Source organism: Salvelinus namaycush, chromosome 2, assembly GCF_016432855.1.
Source record: "Salvelinus namaycush isolate Seneca chromosome 2, SaNama_1.0, whole genome shotgun sequence".
In the NCBI taxonomy this organism is placed as follows: Eukaryota; Metazoa; Chordata; class Actinopteri; order Salmoniformes; family Salmonidae; genus Salvelinus; species Salvelinus namaycush.
This window is the reverse complement of record NC_052308.1, coordinates 69,078,811-69,101,986: the sequence shown is the minus strand read 5'-3', so window position 1 is coordinate 69,101,986 and position 23,176 is coordinate 69,078,811. Positions and strand designations below refer to the sequence as shown.

General features: G+C 41.5%; 1 protein-coding gene across 1 annotated transcript in view; it reads left to right on the top strand.

Annotated features, from left to right (window-relative positions):
- The window catches only part of LOC120023133 (VPS10 domain-containing receptor SorCS3-like), a 225,389-nt gene that overhangs the window by 176,463 nt on the left and 25,750 nt on the right, over positions 1-23,176 (top strand). Inside the window, exons 7-14 of the mRNA XM_038967117.1 lie at positions 1,246-1,364; positions 4,065-4,154; positions 6,493-6,672; positions 14,994-15,140; positions 18,999-19,101; positions 19,946-20,022; positions 20,258-20,349; positions 21,972-22,079. Of these exons, the coding sequence (XP_038823045.1) occupies positions 1,246-1,364; positions 4,065-4,154; positions 6,493-6,672; positions 14,994-15,140; positions 18,999-19,101; positions 19,946-20,022; positions 20,258-20,349; positions 21,972-22,079 (916 nt within the window). The remainder of the gene's footprint in view (positions 1-1,245; positions 1,365-4,064; positions 4,155-6,492; positions 6,673-14,993; positions 15,141-18,998; positions 19,102-19,945; positions 20,023-20,257; positions 20,350-21,971; positions 22,080-23,176) is intronic.

Below are 23,176 nucleotides of genomic sequence, written 5' to 3'. Positions count from 1 at the left end.
CACACACACACACACACACACACACACACACACACACACACACACACACACACACACACACACACACACACACACCTCTTTTTCTTTCCCTCTCTCTGTCACACACACTGCAGAGAAATGCCCCCACATTTGCAGTCCAATTATCAGCCCTCAAACGATAGAAGAGAGTGATAGAAGAGAGTCTGTCAAGGAATAAATTCCACCCTGGGTTTAGAGCGTCGTGTCCCAGGAGAATGACAGTGGATTTACCCCACTGATAAATGCAGTGCATGACACTTGATTAATATGGCCTTTCCCTCTCATCCCTCTCACCCTGGGATTGTCAGCTCTATAACTCGCCACGGCAACGCCACCCAAGGTCCTCCATAGGTGAAATTGTGAGATTGTTTATTCTAGCTATCTGCTGCAGATGTTGTTAGAGCCCCGGAATCAGAGAGAGTTTTGTTTTCTGTACACAGAGAATGATCACAGTTGATCATGTTGAATAGTGACAAATCTACAACGTCACGTATTGCATGTGTGAACCAATCACCATTATAGAATGGAAATCACAACATACTGGCCAAATTACAATTATATATATACACAGTCAGTATATTGTCACAAGTGTAATGCTGTCTCCTCTATCGCATGTCAATCACAAACCATACAAAAGTTCCCTCAAGTTCAAGTCCAGGCATCCTCACCTTCCCAAGAGAGAGACTGTATTCTTCAAAACAACCTTATTATAAGATTTGCAACAATGGAGCCGTTAACTATGCACTTCAACAGTGGTGCAGTTTAGGGCCAATGAACAGTGTAGGGTCCCAGATTATATAAAGAAGTACATCCTTTCTGTATACATCAGCAGATAGTGTGTAAAAGGCAATTAGTTGTCTGCGCAGATTTAGATAGCACGAGGTTGACAGCCTGAGGGCTCAACCGTCTAACTGCATTCACAACAGCAAACACTATAATGTGCTCCTTTCTGCAAGTTTCTGTACATGTGACTTCCTGCAGATAGTGAACCCACAGGATGTCACATGCTGTGGTCGCACCCAAACGGATCTTAGCTATATGCCCAGTCTTATGACTAAGTCACACAAAGACAAGTTTGTATCAGGTTAGAAAAACACTAGCATATAAAAATAGACTATTCTTAAGCAGTAAAACACAGGATAGAATGACTAATTATGTGATTTTACACGACAATCCACAGCTGGATGAATCCAGATATTCAGTCATCTCTATCTCCTTATCTTGCAGGTATACAGTATGTAACATGCCGGGCTCTAACATGCTCAGAGCCCAACAGAAATTACCCCTTCCCTGGATACATCGACATCAGCTCACTGGTGGTCCAAGATGACTATATGTTTATTCAGGTAAGGCTCTGTCTGAATAAAATATATTGTACCTTATTGTGTGCAGACCGTGATGCATTGCAAATGATCACGTCTCGAGGAAACCCGGCACGGTCCCTACGGTGAAGCATGGTGGCGGCAGCATCATGCTTTGTCGATGTTTTTCAGTGGCAGGTACTGGGAGACTAGTCAGGATCGAGGGAAAACCTGCTCCAGAGCCTCAGACTGGGGCGAAGGTTCACCTCCAATAGTACGAAGACCTTAAGCACACAGCCAAGACAACGCAGGAGTAGGAATAATTATCCTTCCAATCCAGTCCAGTATAAATAACTTTTCCATCCAAATTTAAATTCAAATGCCTACCTAGTTGTTAGAAGTATTTCAAGGGAAGAGCTTTGGATGTATTTCTATTAGAACATGAGTTAGGGCCAGAAGGTTTTCCAGGTAAGGTCACGAAGGTCAACTATTTAAATTAGAGGCAAGGGTTTTCCCTTGAGAAAGTGGCTTGACCAGGAAAATTCTAGGCTCTAGTATTCTCTGTCAGGAGTTCTGGGCATCTAGTTATAGCCTACGCAGGGCCAAGACTTCTTCAAAGTCAAGTCACATTTTCAGGAAGACTACAGGTTCTACACATGATTGGCTTCATTCTGCCAGAATAATGGACATTAAGATTTCTGGTGTCTTGCAGTGCTTGAGGCGTCACTAGAGACCCGGGTTTGATCCCGGGCTGTGTCACAGCCGGCTGTGTCCGAGAGAACCATGAGGCGGATTTCCTTGTCCCATCGCGCTCTAGCAACTCCTGTGGTGGGCCAGGTGCCTGCACGCTGACTTAAGTCGCCAGTTGTACGGTGTTTCCTCCGACACATCGGCGTGGCTGGCTTCCGGGTTAAGCTGAAGTGTGTCAAGAAGCAGTGCGGCTTAGCAGGGTCATGTTTCGGAGGACGCATGGCTCTCAACCTTCGCATCTCCTGAGTCCGTACGGGAGTTGCAGCAATGGGACAAGACTGAACTACCAAAAAGTTGTGGTCTAAGAGATCCCTCAACTATGTTGACCACACTCATACATCTTCCTAATTAAACCCACAAACACTCAACCTAAACCTCCGACTGCATCTTCAATTCAGGGAACCTACAATGTTTTCTCGCATTGCGTCACAACTGAATGAATTCTATGAAAGTGGGTAATGACAAATCGATCATCCCAATATCTTTTTCAGTTCAAAACCGCCCCCTATTTCTCTCTCTCTCTCTCCAATTGAAGTGCACTTAGAAGCACACTAAGAGGCCTAATTAGCTCTGTCCAATAATCATGACCCTATTTCACCTCCCCCTTTTCCAACCCAGAAAGCCAGCAGCGTGTTTTGTGGATGAATTGTTGATTAAAGACAGTACTGTGCAGCCATCTTCAGCGACCTGGCCAAGGCTTTCGACTCGGTCAATCCCCGTATTCTAATCGGCAGACTCAACCGCCTTGGATACTCTAATGACTGCATCGCTTGGTTCACTAATAATATGAGTCTGGAAGGAGAGTTTACAGTCTAGCCAGACACCTAGGTATTTATAATTGTCCACATATTCTAAGTCAGAACCGTTCAGAGTAGTGATGCTAGTCGGGAGGACTGGTGCGGGCAGCGATCGGTTGAAGAGCATGCACTTTGTTTTACTAGCATTTAAGCGCAATTGGAGGCCACGGAAGGAGTATTGTATGGCATTGAAGCTCGTTCGGAGGTTTGTTAACACAGTGTCGAAAGAAGGGCCAGAAGTATACAGAATGGTGTCGTCTGCGTAGAGGTGGATCAAAGAATCACCAGCAGCAAGAGCGACATCATTGATAAATACAGAGAAAAGAGTCGGCCCGAGAATTGAACCCTGTGGCACCCCCATAGAGACTGCCAGAGGTCAGGACAACAGGCCCTCCGATTTGACACACTGAACTTTATCTGAGAAGTAGTTAACTTCTTCGGGATCGGTGTCCCTTCCACAGGACGGTTGAGCTAACGTAGGCTAATGCGAATAGCAGGAGATTGTAAGTAACAAGAAAATTTCCCAGGACATAAAAATATCTAATATTGTCAGAAAGCTTAATTTCTTGTTAGTCTAACTGCACTGTTCATTTTGCAGTAGCTATTACAGTGCTCTAATTGCAGGTTTCTAGCACTTTCTTCCCTCCTCGTGGTGTTTGTGCTGCATAGGCTAACAGCAGCTAACAGCTCGCTCGAGTGTTTGCTTGCCGAGGCGCTGGTATCATTAAGGATGACTTTCCTAAGACAGGCCACTGAGCATTGCTTGGGAGAGTTAAAGATTTCTCTCGACAGAGAATAATGAGGCTATTGATTGTCCCTAAGAGATATTTACCCAAGTCTACCTCCAAAACCACAAAGAGCATCGACGACAGGAGAGAATGTGAGAGGAGCAGTTTCCGCTGTATGCTAGCCAAGAGATTTTATTGTTATTATCTCAATAGAAACAACTGGAAAGAGGCATTTAAATACCTTATGCTTCAATGTTCCTCTCTGACAATAAAGTATATATCTTTACATTTTAAACAATGTCATGCATGTTCACTTGGGTGAGGGTTGCAGCATGAGTAATGATCGATACATTTATGAAGGTTTTAGATTAATCCATATAGTTAATTCATGTGATGTGTACTGTAGCATGGACACATTATACACTTGAACAAAAAGGGAATACTCAGTGTTTTGGCTCAATGTTTTCCAGGTTACTACAGCAGGACAGGCCAGCTACTATGTGTCCTACCAGAGGGATCCATTCCTCAAAATCAAACTGCCCAAATATTCTCTGCCTAAGGTAAGCAACATTAATTTTACAGTGATACACACATGCCTCCGGATACACAGTTCATGCAGTAGATCAATTATTCAGATTGAATACTTTTTTAACCTTTCACGAGTATCAATCCCGGATCCGGGATCACCCCCCACCCCCCCCACACTGATTAGCATCGCTAGCATAGCGTCACAATTAAATAGTAGCATCTAAATATCATTAAATCACAAGTCCAAGACACCAGATGAAAGATACAGATCTTGTGAATAACCCCATCATTTCTGTTTTTTAAAATGTTTTACAGGGAAGACACAATATGTAAATCTATTAGCTAACCACGTTAGCAAAATACACCATTTTTCCTTTGTCCACCATTTTCTCTCTCCACCAGTAGCTATCACCAATTCGGCTAAACTAAGATATTGATAGCCACTAACCAAGAAAAAACCTCCTCAGATGACAGTCTGATAACATATTTATGGTATAGGATAGGTTTTGTTAGAAAAATGTGCATATTTCAGGTAGAAATCACAGTTTACAATTGCACCCACAGTCACAACTGGACTAGAATTACTAGAGAGAGCAACGTGTATGACCAATTTACTCATCATAAAACATTTCATAAAAATAGACAAAGCATAGCAATGGAAAGACACAGATCTTGTGATTTCAGACAATATTTCAGATTTTCTAAGCGTTTTACAGCGAAAACACAATAAATCGATAAGTTAGCATACCACATGTGCAAACAATACCAGAGCATCAATTCAAGCCAAAGAGAGCGTTAACGTAATCATCGCCAAAAGATATAAATTTTTTCACTAACCTTCTCAGAATTCTTCCGTTGACACTCCTGTAACATCATATTACAACATACATATATTGTTTGTTCGAAAATGTGCATATTTAGCCATAAAAAACCGTGGTTATACAATGAAGATGGTAGCAAAACCAGCATGGAAAAGTCGGTCGCCATCTTTCAGAGTGATCTAGTTTAATCAATAGCTAATCATATACTTGACTAAAAAATACAGGGTTGACAGGAATCGAAAGACAAATTAGTTCTTAATGCAATCGCTGATTTACATTTCTAAAATTATCCTTACTGTGCAATACAGGGTTCGCCAAGCGAAGGGATAGAAAACAAAATGGCGAAATATGCGTTTAAAATATTTCGACAGAACAACGATTTATCATATTAAATATTACTTACTATGAGGTGATTTTCCATCAGATTCTTGGGCAATGTATTCTTTCTTGGGTCTAATCTTCTTTTGGTCGAAAGATGTCCTTTGTCCGTCGAAATGCCCGCTAACGTTCGACCGGGACCCCGAAACGTGCCCGGTGCTTCACATAGAAATGCATCAAAATCGCACTAAACGGATATAAATTGCTATAAAACGGTTTAAATTAACTACCTTATGATGTTTCTAACTCCTATATCGAATTAAATTACAGACGGATACATTTCACGTTGATAACCGAGCCTTTGAAAATGGCATCCGGAGGTCCCTTCCTGCGTAAGGGCGAGCGTCGAAAGGGGGGCTACTCTCACTCCTTGGTCTTTTATAACCTCTGAGAGCTACGTAGAAGGCCCATTCCACTTCTCATTGGTTACTGACATCCAGGGGAAGGCGGGTGCAGTTCGTGTCGTTCCATAGGATACACAGAGACCTTAAAAACTGATCTGAAACCAGAGCTTCGCTCTCAGACCTTTCACTGTCTGTCATGGATTTCGCTGTAGAAAGAGTTCTGGGTCACCCACAGACATAATTCCAACGTTGTATGAAACTAGAAAGTGTTTTCTATCCAATAGAATTAATAATATGCATATTGTACGAGCAAGAATTGAGTACTAGGCAGTTTAATTTGGAGACGACAAAATGCTAATTCGGAACAGCACCCCCTGTAGTCGCAAGAAGTTAATTCTTACTTTTTAACTCTGCATTGTTGGGAAAGGGCTCGAAGGTAAGCATTTCACGGTAAAGTCTGCACCTGTGGTTTACATAGAATGGGACAAATACAATTTGATTTGAAGTAACCAACAATACCCCCCCCCCCCCTTGTTTTCTCCCTTCAACAAAAGGATTTAGCTCTCGAAATATCTGTAGCACTACTACACAGTGGTGTGTAGTCTCATAGTGTGCAGTGTCACTCTTCTATTGCAGCTGTTAAAAGACACTATATGTTGTGTAGAGAACATTGGCAGCTATAGTGTTAAACATTCAATATGCACACCAGACCTGATCTTGTGACACACAACACGTGCTCGGCGGCTTGTTACGACCCCAACCCCTAAGATCCGTCATCTCTTTATAAATCCTCTAACCTCTCCAACCCCCCCATCCTCTGTCACCAGGACCTCCACATCGTCAGCACAGACGAGCACCAGGTGTTCGCGGCAGTACAGGAGTGGAACCAGAACGACACATACAACCTGTACCTCTCCGACACCCGGGGCATCCTCTTCACCCTGGCCATGGAGAACGTCAAGACCACCCGCGGCCTGGGGGGCAACCAGATGCTGGACCTGTATGAGGTAAGTGTCCTCAGTGTGCTTGTGTGTGTGTGTGTGTGTGTGTGTGTGTGTGTGTGTGTGTGTGTGTGTGTGTGTGTGTGTGTGTGTGTGTTATAGCCTTGTTAGTAGGTCTCTATGTCATCAACATTCGTTGCGGATCGTCCCCCCTCCTTTTTCCCCTTCTTTCTCAGGATGAATCCCCAGTTTATCACACAGACACTGGCAGGTGTGATGGAGGGAGGCAGAGGACTGAGATTTGGGTCTGACCTTCAGAGTCAGCAGTCATTAACAATGCTACTACTACTGCTGCTCCTTCTAACATGGGTGTTAATGGTTTACAAAAACGGAGTTAGTATTAAATGAATGGTCATACCCAGTGGGTAAAACTGGTTAAAGTTACGCCAATCCAGTTTTGTGTGACGTTGTTTTAACTAGTTTAACCCTTTGGGTATACATGCATGTGCTAATCACAAACTATTGTAAACTGAAGTTATGCTGTATGTATCTCTTTAAAGTTTCACTTCAATCTTTTTTTTTTTTGGAAGAGGCAGACTTTTGCTCTGAGTTCCTCTGAAAAAGACTGTAGATATAACTCTGACCAAAGTGCTTTGAAGGAGTCCCAAGTATTGTTGTAACAAACCCTGGAGTGTTGGGCTTCAGAAGGCCAATGGCCTCAAGGACTCAGAGAGGAATAATTCACAAAGTACTTTGAGCTCAACAGGGAACAGAGAGACTGAGTGAACGCAACAGGCTTTTACTCTTCTCCTTGGATTGTCAAATAATGAATTGCCTTTCGTCAGTATTCTCTCACCTTCTCTTTCTCAGCCTTTCTCTCTCACAAATGATATTATTCACTTGAATAAAACAAATTTTTTCCCCACTTTAGACTGATGGGAGTAACTTGAGTGTCAGTTGGATTCAATCTTCCCTTCAATCGAAAAGTTCTCTAACTCCCAGTCGTGTTAATCAGCCATTTAGAGTTAGGTTTTTGATTCAATCCATCTCCCAGAGGTATAAACTTCCACACTGAATATTACAAAATATTCTAACTTGCCTAACACAATTACAGTTTTTCCCAATTGCTAAAACACAATGTTGCAAACTAGGCTGGTTTTATCAAAATACTTAACACAATTCACAAAACCACACACCCAAACTGCAAAATACCTCATATATCCTGCAAAATGAAGCACTGCAACCAAAACTACATATAGCATTATCAAAATCAAACATTTGCACGAAATGGCACACACTTCATTCATATTACCAGATTTTTGTCTAACCAACTACACACTGTTGGGCATAATGAAAAGCACTCTCATCTTTAGTATGCTTTGCCATAATACTAAAATAGTTCAAATTGTAGAAAATTCTTCAGATACACAGAAATATTTGCAGATACACACACATGCTGTTGAAACATTAACATTTTTTATTTTTCACCAAACAAGTCAGTGCAACATATGCACAGCAGATATATTTACATTGGACTGATCACAAATATGGTCACAAAAAACAGTAAACTGAAAAAGACAATTGCTGAAAAAATGTGCAGAAAAAATATATAGAAAAAAAGAGGCAAGAAAAATAATTAGGCAGCATCTTGCCGCACAGCTGGGTCTGGCCACAACGCCTCGTCCACATCACAGCTGGGTCTGGCCACAACGCCTCGTCCACATCACAGGCAATATCTTCCCTTGCCAGACATCGAGGGAAGAAGGGCCTTGAGTGCCTTATCCATCCCTGAATCGCACCCACATCAATCTCATCACATGCCTCTTCCATAGCCTGCACAAGAGGCATATGCACAAAGGGCTGCCGGTCGTATACCTTCCACCGCCATGCCGAAAATAACTATTCTATGGGGTTCAGAAATGGTGAGTATGGTGGGAGGTATTGCACGAGAAATGGTGGGTGGTCAGCAAACCAGTTTTGGACTGGGGCTGCACGATGAAAGCTCACGTTGTCCCATACTACAACGTACCGGGTTCTTTGATGGTCTGCATCATTCATATGCTCTGGTGGTATGAGAATGTTGTGGAGTCTGTCCAGAAATGTGAGAATATGGGCTGTGTTGTATGGTCCAAGGTTGGCATGACGGCGGAGGACACCATGCGTATTGGAGATGGCAGCGCACATTGTGATGTTCCCACCACGTTGGCCAGGAACATCTATAATGGCTCTGTGGCCAATGACGTTTCTCCCCCTTATTCTGGTCTTTGCTAGGTTGAACCCAGCCTCATCTATAAAGATGAACTCATGTGGGATTGCATGAGCATCCATTTCCAGTACTCCCTGAAAACAAAGAACAAAAGCAGTCAATATGGTGTTATCCAGTACACTGTGAAACAATGTTGCGTGTAGTGTACTGCAGTCAATATTGTACTTACATCCACATATGCTCGTCTGACCTCTTTGTTTCTTTGAGAGTTTCTCTCAAACGGCACCTTATAAAGTTGTTTCATTCTGATTTGGTTTCGCTTGAGAATGCGAGCCAATGTGGACAGACTGACCCGTTGAATGTTGTTGAATATGGTGTTGTCTTGGATGATGTGGCTTTGAATTTCTCGTAATCTGATTTCATTATTTTCCAAAACCAAGTATACAATGGCAGCTTCCTGTACCCCGGTGAACATTTGGCCCCTTCCTCCACCATGGTTGCGACTCTCAGTCCTTTAGAAAAAAAAAAATATATATAGGGCTTGGACAATGCAGCCTAAAGATATTTCCCCCACAGTAGAGTAAATTCTACAGGAAATTTGTGCAGTTAGTGTATGACATCAGCCATTCATGAAGTAAACAGGTGTCACCCAACTGATACACTATGACTGTAACGTTCGTTCTCCTCCTCGTCTGAGGAGGAGCATGGATCGGACCAAAACGCAGCTTGGGTAGAATACATGTTTGATTTATTAACGAAAGACGACGACGGAAAAACTCTTAACTTCTTCTGGCTGCAAGCCCGAAGCCGGGCACAATATGACAACAGCCACTTCAAGTGCAGGGCGCGAAATTCAAAATATATTTTTTAGAAATATTTAACTTTCACACATTAACAAGTCCAATACAGCATGTGAAAGATAAACATCTTGTGAATCCAGCCAACATGTCTGATTTTTAAAATGTTTTACAGCGAAAACACCACATATATTTATGTTAGCTCACCACCAAATACAAAAAAGGACAGACATTTTTCACAGCACAGGTAGCATGCACAAAGCCAACCTAACTAACCAAGAACCAACCAAACTAACCAAGAAACAACTTCATCAGATGACAGTCTTATAACATGTTATACAATAAATCTATGTTTTGTTCGAAAAATGTGCATATTTGAGGTATAAATTAGTTTTACATTGCAGCTACCATCACAGCTACCGTCACAAATAGGACCGAAGCAGCCAGAGTAATTACAGACACCAACGTCAAATACCTAAATACTCATCATAAAACATTTCTGAAAAATCGATCGTGTATAGCAAATTAAAGACAAACATCTTGTGAATCCAGCCAATATTTCCGATTTTTTTAAGTGTTTTACAGCGAAAACACAATATAGCATTATATTAACTTACTACAATAGCCTACCACACTACCGCATTCATTCATCAAAGCACGTTAGCGATAGCAATAGGCACGTTAGCGATAGCGAATAAACCAGCAAAAGATATATAATTTTTGACTAACCTTGATAAGCTTCATCAGATGACAGTCCTATAAGATCAGGTTATACATACACTTATGTTTTGTTTGAAAATGTGCATATTTAGAACTGAAATCAGTGGTTATACATTGTGCTAACGTAGCATCTTTTTCCCAGAATGTGCGGATATTTTTATGGCACTCAACTATTCTGACCAAATAACTATACATAAACGTTACTAAAAAATACATGTTGTATAGGAAATGATAGATACACTAGTTCTTAATGCAATCGCCGTGTTAGAATTCTAAAAATAACTTCATTACGACATCCAGCTAGAGAGTACCCAAAATCTGGGCGCAAACGACTATTTCACATGTTCGACAGATATATGAAATAGCATCATAAAATGGGTCCTACTTTTGATGATCTTTCATCAGAATGTTGTACAAGGGGTCCTTTGTCGGGAACAATCGTTGTTTGGATTTAGAATGTCCTCTTCTCCAGTCAATTAGCACGGAAAGCTAGCAAAGTGGCGCTAAGCTCTCCTTCCTGAACAAAGGCACACAACGCAACACGCCTAACGTCCCGAATAAATTTCAATAATCTAATAAAACTATATTGAAAAAACATACTTTACGATGATATTGTCACATGTATCAAATAAAATCAAAGCCGGAGATATTAGCCGTCCATAACGACAGCTTATCAGAAGGCAAATCCAGGTCCCTTCACGCGCTCTCCAGAAAACAGGTCATGCCGAGAGCTATTATTCGACCCCAGATCAAGTTACACACTCCATTTCTTCTCTCACTGCCTGTCGACATCTAGTGGAAGACGTATGAAGTGCATCTATACTAATAAATATCAAGGACATTAATAGGCAGGCCGTAGAACAGAGCATCGATTTCAGATTTTCCACTTACTGTCAGGAAGTTTGCTGCAAAATGAGTTGTTTTACTCACAGATATAATTCAAACGGTTTTAGAAACTAGAGAGTGTTTTCTATCCAATAGTAATAATAATATGCATATTGTACGAGCAAGAATTGAGTACGAGGCCGTTTGAAATGGGCACCTTTTATCCGGCTACTCAATACTGCCCCTGCAGCCCAAACAGGTTAACAAACTACAAAACAATAAACGACGTAAACAGACCTGAACATGAGAACTTACAGACAACGAAGAACGCACGAACAGGAACAAACTAACAAACGAAACAGTCCCGTGTGGCACAAACACTGACACAGGAACAATCACCCACAAACAAGTGTGAACAGCCTACCTTAATATGGTTCTCAATCAGAGGAAATGTAAAACACCTGCCCCTGATTGAGAACCATATCAGGCTAATTGAAAAGAACCAAACATAGAAACACATAACATAGAATGCCCACCCAGCTCACGTCCTGACCATACTAAACAAAGACAAAATAAAGGAAATAAGGTCAGGAACGTGACAATGACATGGGGTGTACTACATAGTGTGAAAAAATGTTGGTTACATACCTGTACTCCAGTCTAAATGTCCGGATGACACAGACGATAGTAAAACGGCTCAAGTTGGGCTGCACTCTCTGTCCAGCCTCTCGCATTGTCAGCCCATGGTTGATGACATGATCAACTAAGGTTGCTCTGATTTCATTTGAAAGTTGTTGTCTTCTTAGGCCATGAACTCCTCTACCAGCTCTACCCCTACCTCTCACTCTTCCTCCCCCTCTCATTCTCACCCTCCCTCTTCCTCTTCCTCTTCCTCTTCCTCTCTCTGCAACGGCTTCCATTGTTGTTGTAAAACAAAAGGTGCTCACCTGTGGTCTTTTCATAGTGCTTACTTCCTGATTGAAGTGGTAACAATTAACCATTGAGGTGTTTGGCCAGGTGGCACATGTATTGGCCAATTAGCTCATGTAGTGTCATTTTGAATGGCAGTGTTTTGAAATGGCAAACATGTGACTTTATGTCAGATTGTTGTGTCTTATGCAGAGAACCGTGTGCAGTGCATTTAAAAAGTGCCATTTTGAATTGCAAAATGTGTGTAAAGCAGAAAATGTGTTTAGACTTTTGGAGACTTGAGAAGAGGTTTTGCTCTCTGTGTGTCAGTTTAAATAATTGTGCTGTGCATGTCATTTTAGTGTGTTAGCAATTGGAAAAAACTGTAATACTCTATATATACTCCATAGAGTGGTAGGCCTACAAATCAACGACAGCCCAATGATGAACTACCTGATTCCCTACTCACTCAGAGCTATAAATAGCTTTTGAATGAGTGAGTGGTAGGAGGGAGGGAGGAAGGAAGAGATGGAGGGAGGGTTAGCTAGATGATTTAGGTAATGTAATGGTCATGATGATGATGCTCCTTTCTGTTAGTCTAGCGGTGTGTGTGTGTGTGTGTGTGTGTGTGTGTGTGTGTGTGTGTGTGTGTGTGTGTGTGTGTGTGTGTGTTTGTGTTTGTGTGTATTAGCTCTCTGACAACACTCTTAACCCCTCCCTCCATTTCCCCCCTATTCGGAGCCTCTGATTCCCTGATTCAGCAGTGGATCCATATTTCTAATATATTGCAGAAATCTTCATTAATGCATATTGAGAGATTGTAAAAGGCTGTCTGCAGGGAGACCGAGTGCACGTACTGAGGGAAGTCTGGTATCTCAGTGGTCGTTTATCATACTAGTGCTACTGTGCTGAAAGTTGTTGTGTTGTTTGTTTTGTCTATGTAGATGGATCCACATGCATACATCAGTCTATATTTAATATTACTGTGGGGGATGATAAATAATTACCTCTGTGATTGACAAGTCTGGTCAGGGGAGGGAGGGGCCCACTAGCCGTGTCCATCCCGGGTGGCCGTTTTTCTATGACGATGTCAAACTTGGCGCCTATTAGTGCCACTTATACTGGTAAGGTGATACGACTGAGGGCCGTCAATGTCTGCTGCAGTATGGGTCTTATTTAAAGCACAGTCATCAGGTTTACCCCAATCACATTTCCATCCTGGATGGGTTATCGTAGGAAGACGGTTTGACTAAGGAGGCAAGGAGCCATGACATCTCTCTCTCTCTCTCTCGCTCTCTCGCTCTCTCTGTTTCTCTCTCACTTTGTGAGTGGGTGTCTCGTGGATGTGACAGTTTATCAGTTTTAACGTCCAGCGTTGTAATGTAGTCACAACAGTGGTGGGCAGTTGATGGGGACGCAATTTAAGGGAGATTGGTTTGTGACCAGTCTGATGTCTGTCAGCATAGCCGTGGCAAGATATTTGGGGTTGGGGGTGCTGTGAACTTTTTGTTGACTGTGGGGTTGCGGGGATTATTTTTGCCTGCACTACAGACAGCTATAGCAGCCAGCTAATACAGCACTAGTAAAGGCCCAGTGCACTACTTTTGTGGAAAAGTCAAATTTTATATATATACAGTATATATACACTACCGGTCAAAAGTTTTAGAACATCTACTCATTCAAGGGTTTTTCTGAATGTTTTACTATTTTCTACATTGTAGAATAATAGTGAAGACATCAAAACTATGAAATAGCACATATGGAATGCAGAGGATAATTTCATTTGAGATACCAGCCTCAGAAATTGCAGCAGAAATAAATGCTTCACAGAGTTCAAGTAACAGACACATCTCAACATCAACTGTTCAGAGGAGACTGTGTGAATCAGGTCTTCATAGTTGAATAGCTACAAAGAAACCCCTACTAAAGGACACCAATAAGAAGAAGAGACTTGCTTGGGCCAAGAAACACGAGCAATGGACATTAGACTGAGGAAAATGTGTCCTTTGGTCTGGAGTCCAAATTGGCGATTTTTGGTTCCAACCGCCGTGTCTTTGTGAGACGCGGTGTGTGTGAACGGATGATCTCCGCATGTGTATTTCCCACCATAAAGCATGGAGGCGGAGGTGTTATGTTGTGGGGGTGCTTTGCTGGTGACACTGATTTATTTAGAATTCAAGGCTCACTTAACCAGCATGGCTACCACAGCATTCTGCAGCAATACACCATCCTATCTGGTTTGGGCTTAGTGGGACAGTAATTTGTTTTTCAACAGGACAATGACCCAACACACCTCCAGGCTGAGTAAGAGATATTTTACCAAGAAGGAGAGTGATAGAGTGCTGCATCAAATGAACTGGCTTCCACAATCCCCCTCAACCAAATGTAGATGGTTTGGGTTGAGTTGGACTGCAGAGTTAAGGAAAAGCAGCCAACAAGTGCTCAGCATTGGTGGGAACTCCTTCAAGACTGTTGGAAAAGCATTCCAGGTGCAGCTGGTTGAGAGAATACCAAGATTGTGCAAAGCTGTCATCAAGGCAAAGGGTGGCTATTGAAGAATATATTTTATTTGTTTAACACTTTTTTTCTTACTACGTGATTCCATATGTGTTATTTCATAGTTTTGATGTCTTCACTATTATTCTACAATGTAGAAAATAGTAAAAATAAAGAAAACCCTTGAATAGGTAGGTGTTCTAAAGCTTTTGTCGGGTAGTATATATTTGTATTAATATATATATTTATTTTTTTCAGGGGTGTCGCAGCACCCTCAACACCCCTACTCCCCGTAGCTATGTCTGTCAGGGGGCATTTGGGGTACTGTTTAGTGCTTGAAAAATCAAAAATCAAACATCATGTAATCTGTTTTGGTGGTTGGATTTGGCTAGTTTTAGTGTCTGTTTAAGAATTTGTTCTCTATTTCTCCATAGGTAGCAGGTATCAAAGGCATGCTGATCGCAAACATGAGGCTAGACAACCAGGTGAAGACCTACATCACCTACAACAAGGGCCGTGATTGGAGGTTGCTGCAGGCCCCGGCGACAGACCTGGCTGGCAACGACATCCACTGTATACTGGTGAGTTATACTGAAGCTAACAGGGAAGGCTCATCGTTGTGGTGATCATACATGATCTAAGACTCTTTGAGGTGCTTTCCCAGACCCAGATTAAGCCTAATCCAGGAGTTAAAAAAGCATACTCAATAGATAATCTCCAATGACAGTTTATTTGAATCCAGGAATATGTGTTCAGTTCCCTTCAAGTTATGTACATCAATGATAACAGTTGCGTTACATCACACACTCAAGTAAGTTTGCCTACTCATCTTAACGGAAAGGGAATTACTTTACACAATCACATTTAAACTATGATATGAAGATGAACTGTGTACACACTCCTTGTTATTTACAGTTATTAGTATATTAGGTGCCCTATCTCTCCTTTTATCCCATGTGAGGCGTATGTAAAGGATGACTATGTAGAAAAAATAACTGTGAGACATTAGCAGTAAGTGTTCATACTGTTTAAAAGCCTAGGGAGGCAATTGTGGGGGCTGCACGCCGTGCGCTGAGTGGGCTACAGGTTGAATACAATTGTGCATTTATGTGACATTTTAATTACAGATTCTATTTGATTACCCTGTTAAATCCTGTTGCCCTTGGTGTCCTTACAGCAATGTCATACTATGAATTGGCAAAGATGAAAGAGCAAATTTTTTGGGGGGGCTCTGTGAACAGATATAATTGACTTCTGTTTTCGGCTCGCCCCTGAGACATGTTTTATTACTTTCTTTTTTATTTAACCTTTTTTTAACTAGGAAAGTCAGTTAAGAACAAATTCTTATTTACAATGATGGGGGCTGGGTAATTAAAAAAAATATATATATATAGGACAAAACACACATCACGACAAGAGAGACACCACAACACTACAGAAAGAGAGACCTAAGACAACAATATAGCATGGCAGCAACATATGACAACACAGGATGGGAGCAACACAACATGACAACAACATGGTAGCAACACAACATGGCAGCAGCACTACATGGTTGCAGCACAAAACATGGTACAAACATTATTGGGCACAGACAACAGCATAAAGGGCAGGAAGGTAGAGACAACAATACATCACACAAAGCAATGACAACTGTCAGTAAGAGTGCCCATGACTGATTTTTTGAATGAAGAGATTGAGATAAAACTGTCCAGTTTGCGTGTTTGTTGCAGCTTGTTCCAGTCGCTAGCTGCAGCGAACTGAAAAGACAAGCGACCCAGGGATATGTGTGCTTTGGGGACCTTTAACAGAATGTGACTGGCGGAACGGGTGTATGTGGAGGATGAGGGCTGCAGTAAATATCTCAGATGGGGGAAGTGAGGCCTAAGAGGGTTTCATAAATAAGCATCAACTGTCATGATCCTCTTCCTGGAAATGACTGGACCAAAGCGCAGCGTGGTACGTGTTCATGATATTTTATTAAATCAGAACACTAGAACAAAAATAACAAAGAGAAAAATGAACAGTTCTGTAAGGTAACTAAACTATACAGAAAACAACTACCCACAAAACACAGGTGGGAAAAGGCTGCCTAAGTATGATTCCCAATCAGAGACAACGATAGACAGCTGCCTCTGAGAACCACACCCGGCCAAACACAAAGAAATAAAAAACATAGAAATAAAGAAACTAGAATGCCCACCCTAGTCACACCCTGGCCTAACCAAAATAGAGAATAAAAGCCTCTCTATGGCCAGGGCGTGACATCAACCAGTAGTTATTGCGACGGGTATACAGAGATGACCAGTTTACAGAGAAGTATAGAGTGCAGTGATGTGTTCTACAAGGAGCATTGGTGGCAAATCTGATGGCCAAATGGTAAAGAACATCTAACCGCTCGAGAGCATCCTTACCTGCCGATCTATAAATTACGTCTCCGTAATCTAGCATAGGTAGGATTGTCATATGAATCAGGGTTAGTTTGCAGCTGGGGTGAAAGAGGAGCGATTATGATAGAGGAAACAAAGTCTAGATTTAACTTGCCTGCAGCTTTGATATGTGCTGAGAGGAGGACAGTGTACCGTCTAGCCATACTCCCAAGTACTTGTATGAGGTGACTACCTCAAGCTCTAAACCCTCAGAGGTAGTAATCACATCTGTGGGGAGAGGGGCATCCTTCTAACCAAACCACATGACCTTTGTTTTGGAGGCGTTCAGAACAAGATTAAGGTTATAACCAGAAAGGTTAACATCAGTATACAAAACACTCTTCCTTAACCACATCTCAGTAATGACCAACACATCTGGATTGGAGCTGTGAACCCACACTTTCAATTGATCCATTTTAGGTAATTAGATTATAGTGTTAACGTGCAGAAAACCCAGGCTTTTACGAGAGCAGAAATCAGTGAAGCAAATATCAGAGCACAAGTCAGAATTGGGTCTAGCAACAGTACATGGGCATGCACATTTCCAGATATCATCAGCAGTAATACAATCAAGGCACGGCAGAGGACAGGGAGAGCTCTGCAGTGTTGATTTATAACATTTGAATGTGCATTAGATGGCAACAAGATCATATTGTACAGCAATTTCAATCAGGTAACATGAATACAAAGCCGGCGAGAGGTGGTCATAATAGGAAGGAAGGCCAAAAGTCTGTGTAACCAATAGAGAGTCAGAGTCCCAAGTGTGGGAACAAACATAGTCTGTCCCACGGTTGGGCAAACAAGAAAGTTCACAGTGAAACAAAGCATGCAGAAGTCATGAGGCAAATAGAAAAATAGCAAAATGCACAAGAAAAATACGACTTGGTGCTAGCCATTGTAAGTTCAGAGTCACTTGCCCCAACAGTGCGTGTGTGGTTGGGGTACCTGTACCAGACAGGGGAGACAGGCCAGGGCAGACAGTGAACAGATCGCCAGGTAGAATCCAAGCAGCAATGCAGCAGGCAATGGGAGTAGGTGTCACACCCTCTTGGGAGAAGATTTTATTTCTGGAGGCAGATTTCTTGTAGAAAATGCCAGTGGATGGTCTCTGAACAGCGGGAGGGGGCTTCAAAGGCATCTGGATTTGGGTGGGGTAGACTGTGAGACTCCTGCCATTTGTTGGGCTTAAAGGCTTCGACACCTCTCACTTCACAGTGCTAATTGAAGTTGTATCTGGTCTGTCTCAGTCCCAGGGCAGATGGTGTCCTCAGGTCTCTGCTGTTTGTTTGCCAGGGCACTCTCTGTATAGCTTGTGAAAATGAATCATTGGTAGTAATAATACTTTCAGGAAATGTTGTCCAAAATTAGGTTGTAGGTTTGGAGTTTTGAATCTGGAGTGAAGGTTATGCTGTTGGAGGGTAGTATCCTGTATATGTCCCTGACAAAAAATCCAAGTTTGTCTAACTCCAAATCTATCTTTTTGTAAAAAAACATATTGAAAAATGTGAGTGCTCACATGCAGCTGTGTCTCCCTCTCTCCCTTGACTTAATGATTTTATGTAAAGACCCTCCCTGTATTAATGACTGATAACAACAATTAAGATAAACAATGGAGAGGCAGCACGGTTGTTTAGAGTGAGGCTGTGGTAATTGTCTTACTTGTGTTTAGTTTTATTCATGTTTTGTTAACAAAATATAGTTTTTTGTATTGTTAACTGCCTATGTTAGCGTTGTTATTAGAATTTGGTGTAAATGCAACTCACTGGAAGACTTCAGAATTCAAAAGATTCTATTAGGCATTATCTTCAGGCTTTCTGAGATGAAAGCTTAATAAAGACCGCATAGCAGCTTTTCTTTTCCTTATCTAAAGGACCTTCTCTTGAAATAAAAAGCACATGCTTTGTGCACCGTTAAAGATCAACCCTGTAGTGTTCTATGTAACACTGGTGATTTGATTGACCAGTGTATAATGGCTTCGTCAAATATAATGGACTGTCTGTCATTTCTCAGCCCTTCTGTTCGCTCCATCTCCAACTGCAGACGTCTGAAAACCCCTACTTGTCAGGCAGCATATCAACCAAGGCCTCAGCACCGGGAATCATAGTGGCCACAGGTGAGAGAATACAGAATGAACATTTGATAGATAACATTAGATTAGACTACCTTATTGTTCACTTATGTGAAAATGTATTTGGCTGAATAGAGAGACATCTGTTCAATTTAGGTAATGGTACAAAAGGAGAATAGCTGTCTATCTTTTCCAGGTCAGTTCTGAAATTCCATTTGACTGTGAATATTATGATGATTATCCAATCCCTAACATTACTGATAGGGATCTGCAGGTCCTGCTATAAACAACTAATCTTCAACCGTGTGGGAAAATATTGTATCTTAGCAACAACAACAAAAGCGACCGACATCCATGAATATGCTTTCTTGATCTCTGTCCTCAAACAATATTTGCTCTGTCACCAAAACAATAGTTTGTCCCCTCCTCCTATCCTCTATTCTCTTAATGGATCTGTGAGATCCCTAATCCACTGGGAGCCTGTATAAATGTACTGAATCTGTCCAGAGACACGCTATAGCACTTCTGATGTTGTCCTTACTGACATTTTGGTGATGCAGAGTCACCCGGTTTATTTAAGTAGGCCAGTGCAGACTGAGGACACAACATATTATGTTTGGTGACCCTGACAAACACGATGCAGCTCAAAACTCACGCCTGACACTGAACAGTGGATGGGAGATATTACAAGGCATCAACAAAGTGGAGAGATATGCTCAGAGATTAAAATGTTACAACATTGCTTCAGAAAAACTGAGAAATATCCATCCAAGCATGAATGGTTGTTCTTCTCTTCTCTGCATCTTTTCTTCATTTTAATTTACACCATCTTCATATTTTCAGCATCATTTGAATATTGAACTAATTCTTTGTTGCATTGTTATCACAGGGAATATTGGGTCTGACCTGTCGTACAATAACGTTGGAATGTTCATCTCATCTGATGCTGGTAACAACTGGAGACAGGTGAGTTTAGGCTGAATTTGGGGGTAAAATCTAAGGCATTCTCATCTAAGGCATTCTAATAATATATTTGAATATTGTAGTTTGGAGAATAAGTATTTTGGACTGCTGTCTCTGCCTTTTGATCATGAGGTCTTTTGAGACTCAGCTAGATGTATTCAGTATTCAGCTAGATGTGTACAAGGTAACTGTATGTAAATCATATATTATATTGAATTGCCTGTGTGCCCTCTTTCAGATATTCGAGGAGGAACACAATGTCTGGTTTCTGGATAAAGGAGGGGCCCTTGTCGCTGTGAAACAACCAACCGCCCCCACTAGACATTTACAGTAGGTTTAAATCTAATTCAGTGTTTGTATCTCTGTAAACTGGTATAACATGTTGTCAAAAATCGAAATTGGGGGAAAGTGTTTTTCTTCACCAAGTCCCCCTTTTAGTACTTTAACACTGACCATCATATTGTAAATTGGAGCGCCCACGTTTTGCCTCAGTGAAGACCAACTCAACTGAAACCACATCTCTCTTCTTCTTATATCACTTTAGGAAAACATTTAGAAATCACTTTTAGCACCAGTCAAGTGTGGATGATTCCTTCCTTCCTGGTTGTGTCTCCTAGATGATTTCAGTGCACTAGTGGAGGAAAGGAACACAGTAGAAGCCCTCATATCAAACCAGGTTTCAAATAGTATTGTTTTCTTTCAGCATTTAATTGAGACATTTAATTGTCTAGAGTGGCAGATGGGTGGGGTTTGCACTTTGGGCCAATTCCATTGGTTCCATTAGGCCAGGTAACGGGTAGCTAAAGTATTTGAAAGATAGCAAATGCTATTTGAACCCAGGCAAGCGCTGTAGAAACCAATCATCTCTCTCTCTCTCTCTCTCTCTCTCTCTCTCTCTCTCTCTCTCTCTCTCTCTCTCTCTCTCTCTCTCTCCCCAGCTAGTGTAACAGTAAACATTTCGTGACCCTGGTATCCTCCTAATAGATGCGTATCAATGCTTTGTCTGTTGTCTGAGTTTATAGCCAGATGAAGGCATGCTGACTGACGGAGGATTAGATGGAAGCTGCAACAAGGGGGCTGCTGCTTCTTGCATGCTAGAGCAAGACTGTGCATTGTTGAGTGTTGTTCCCAACCTTGTCACACACAGTACTACAGTGTTCTCACATCTGAAGTGATGTTGATGAGATGTCAGAATCAATACGGAACAGGCCCGGAGGATGAAAGTTGCCCAATCTCTTTTTCTATTTTTTATTTGTCTTCCCACACCTCTCTGCCCCTGTTTTGTAGTCGTTAGAACATGAAACAGTTCTATTCTGGTTTGTTTTGTGTGTTGTGTTATTTCTTCTACATCACTTCACTGTAGACTAAGTAAACTTAGTAAGTTGTAAGTCGTTCTGGATAAGAGCGTCTGCTAAATGACTTAAATGTAAATGTAAATGTAAACTCAAGACCTATGACGTTGTTGTTTTCCCTTCAAGTTTTTTGCCTCCACGCTTTGATAGTCGAACGCAGTTCTGTTGTTTTATTCTTCTTCTATTCAACAGAACGTTTGTTAACTGTAGTCAAATTAGACCCAACCTGAGATTCAGCGACTGACTGTCTCTGGAGACTATTCACTCCACTGATCTTCCATGAACCCAGTTGACACACTGTAATTGAGAGCATCAGGGCTCGTATTCAGAGTAGCAATGCTGATCCAGGATCAGATCCCACCGGTCCGTATAATCTCATTCCGTATGATCTAAAAGGTAAAATTGATCCTAGATCAGCACTCCAAGTCAGAATTATGAATATGGGCCTTGTTGTTACTGCCAGTCTGAGATGTGAATGGCTGCATCCCAAATGACATCCTTTTTCCTAGTAGGCTTCAGTACTTTAGACCAGAGCCCTATAGGCCCTGGGTGCCATTTGGGATTCATTCAATGTGTTATTGTGTTGTGACTCTGTTACAGAATCAGTTTTGATGAGGGGCGTCAGTGGACCAGACACAGCTTCTCCTTGGTGCCTCTGTTCGTGGACGGGATGCTGGTGGAGGCCGGGACAGAGAACCAGATCATGACGTGAGTCGGGACAATAGATTAACTTCTAGTTCCTCCCAAACCCGGATCCGGGAGCACCCCCATCAGTAAAAAAGCTGACTAGCATAGCCTAGCATAGCGTCACAAGTAAATACTAGCATCTAAATATCATTAAATCACAAGTCCAAGACACCAGATGAAAGATACACATCTTGTGAATCCAGCCATCATTTCTGATTTTTAAAATGTTTTACAGGGAAGACACAATATGTAAATCTATTAGCTAACCACGTTAGCAAATGACACCACTTTTTTTACTCCACCATTTTTTTACTGCATCAGTAGCTATCACAAATTCGACCAAATAAAGATATAAATAGCCACTAACCAAGAAACAACTTCATCAGATGACAGTCTGATAACATATTTATTGTATAGCATATGTTTTGTTAGAAAAATGTGCATATTTCAGGTATAAATCATAGTTTACCATTGCAGCCACCATCACAACTCTCACCAAAGCAACTAGAATAACTACAGAGACCATCGTGTATTACCTAATTACTCATCATAAAACATTTCTTAAAAATACACAGCGTACAGCAAATGAAAGACACAGATCTTGTGAATCCAGCCAATATTTCAGATTTTCTAAGTGTTTTACAGCGAAAACACAATATAGCATTATATTAGCTTACCACAATAGCCAGAAACACAACACCATTTACCAGCAGCAAAGGTTAGCGATCGTAACAAACAGGCAAAAGATATATAATTTTTGACTAACCTTGATATTCTCCATCAGATGACAGTCCTGTAACATCATATTACACAATGCATATAGGGTTTGTTCGAAAATGTGCATATTTAGCGGCACAAATCGTGGTTATACAATGTGATTAGTGGCCAAAACTTCAAGCAATCTGTCCGGCGCCATCTTGGAGAGGCACCTATTCTAATCGATAAGTAATCATAAACTTGACTAAAAACATACAGGTTGGACAGCAAATGAAAGATACATTAGTTCTTAATGCAACCTGTCACGCCCTGGCCTTAGTATTCTTTGTTTTCTTTATGTTTTTTAGTTAGATCAGGGTGTGACATGGGGAAGGTATGTGTTTTCACGCTGCGCCTTGGTC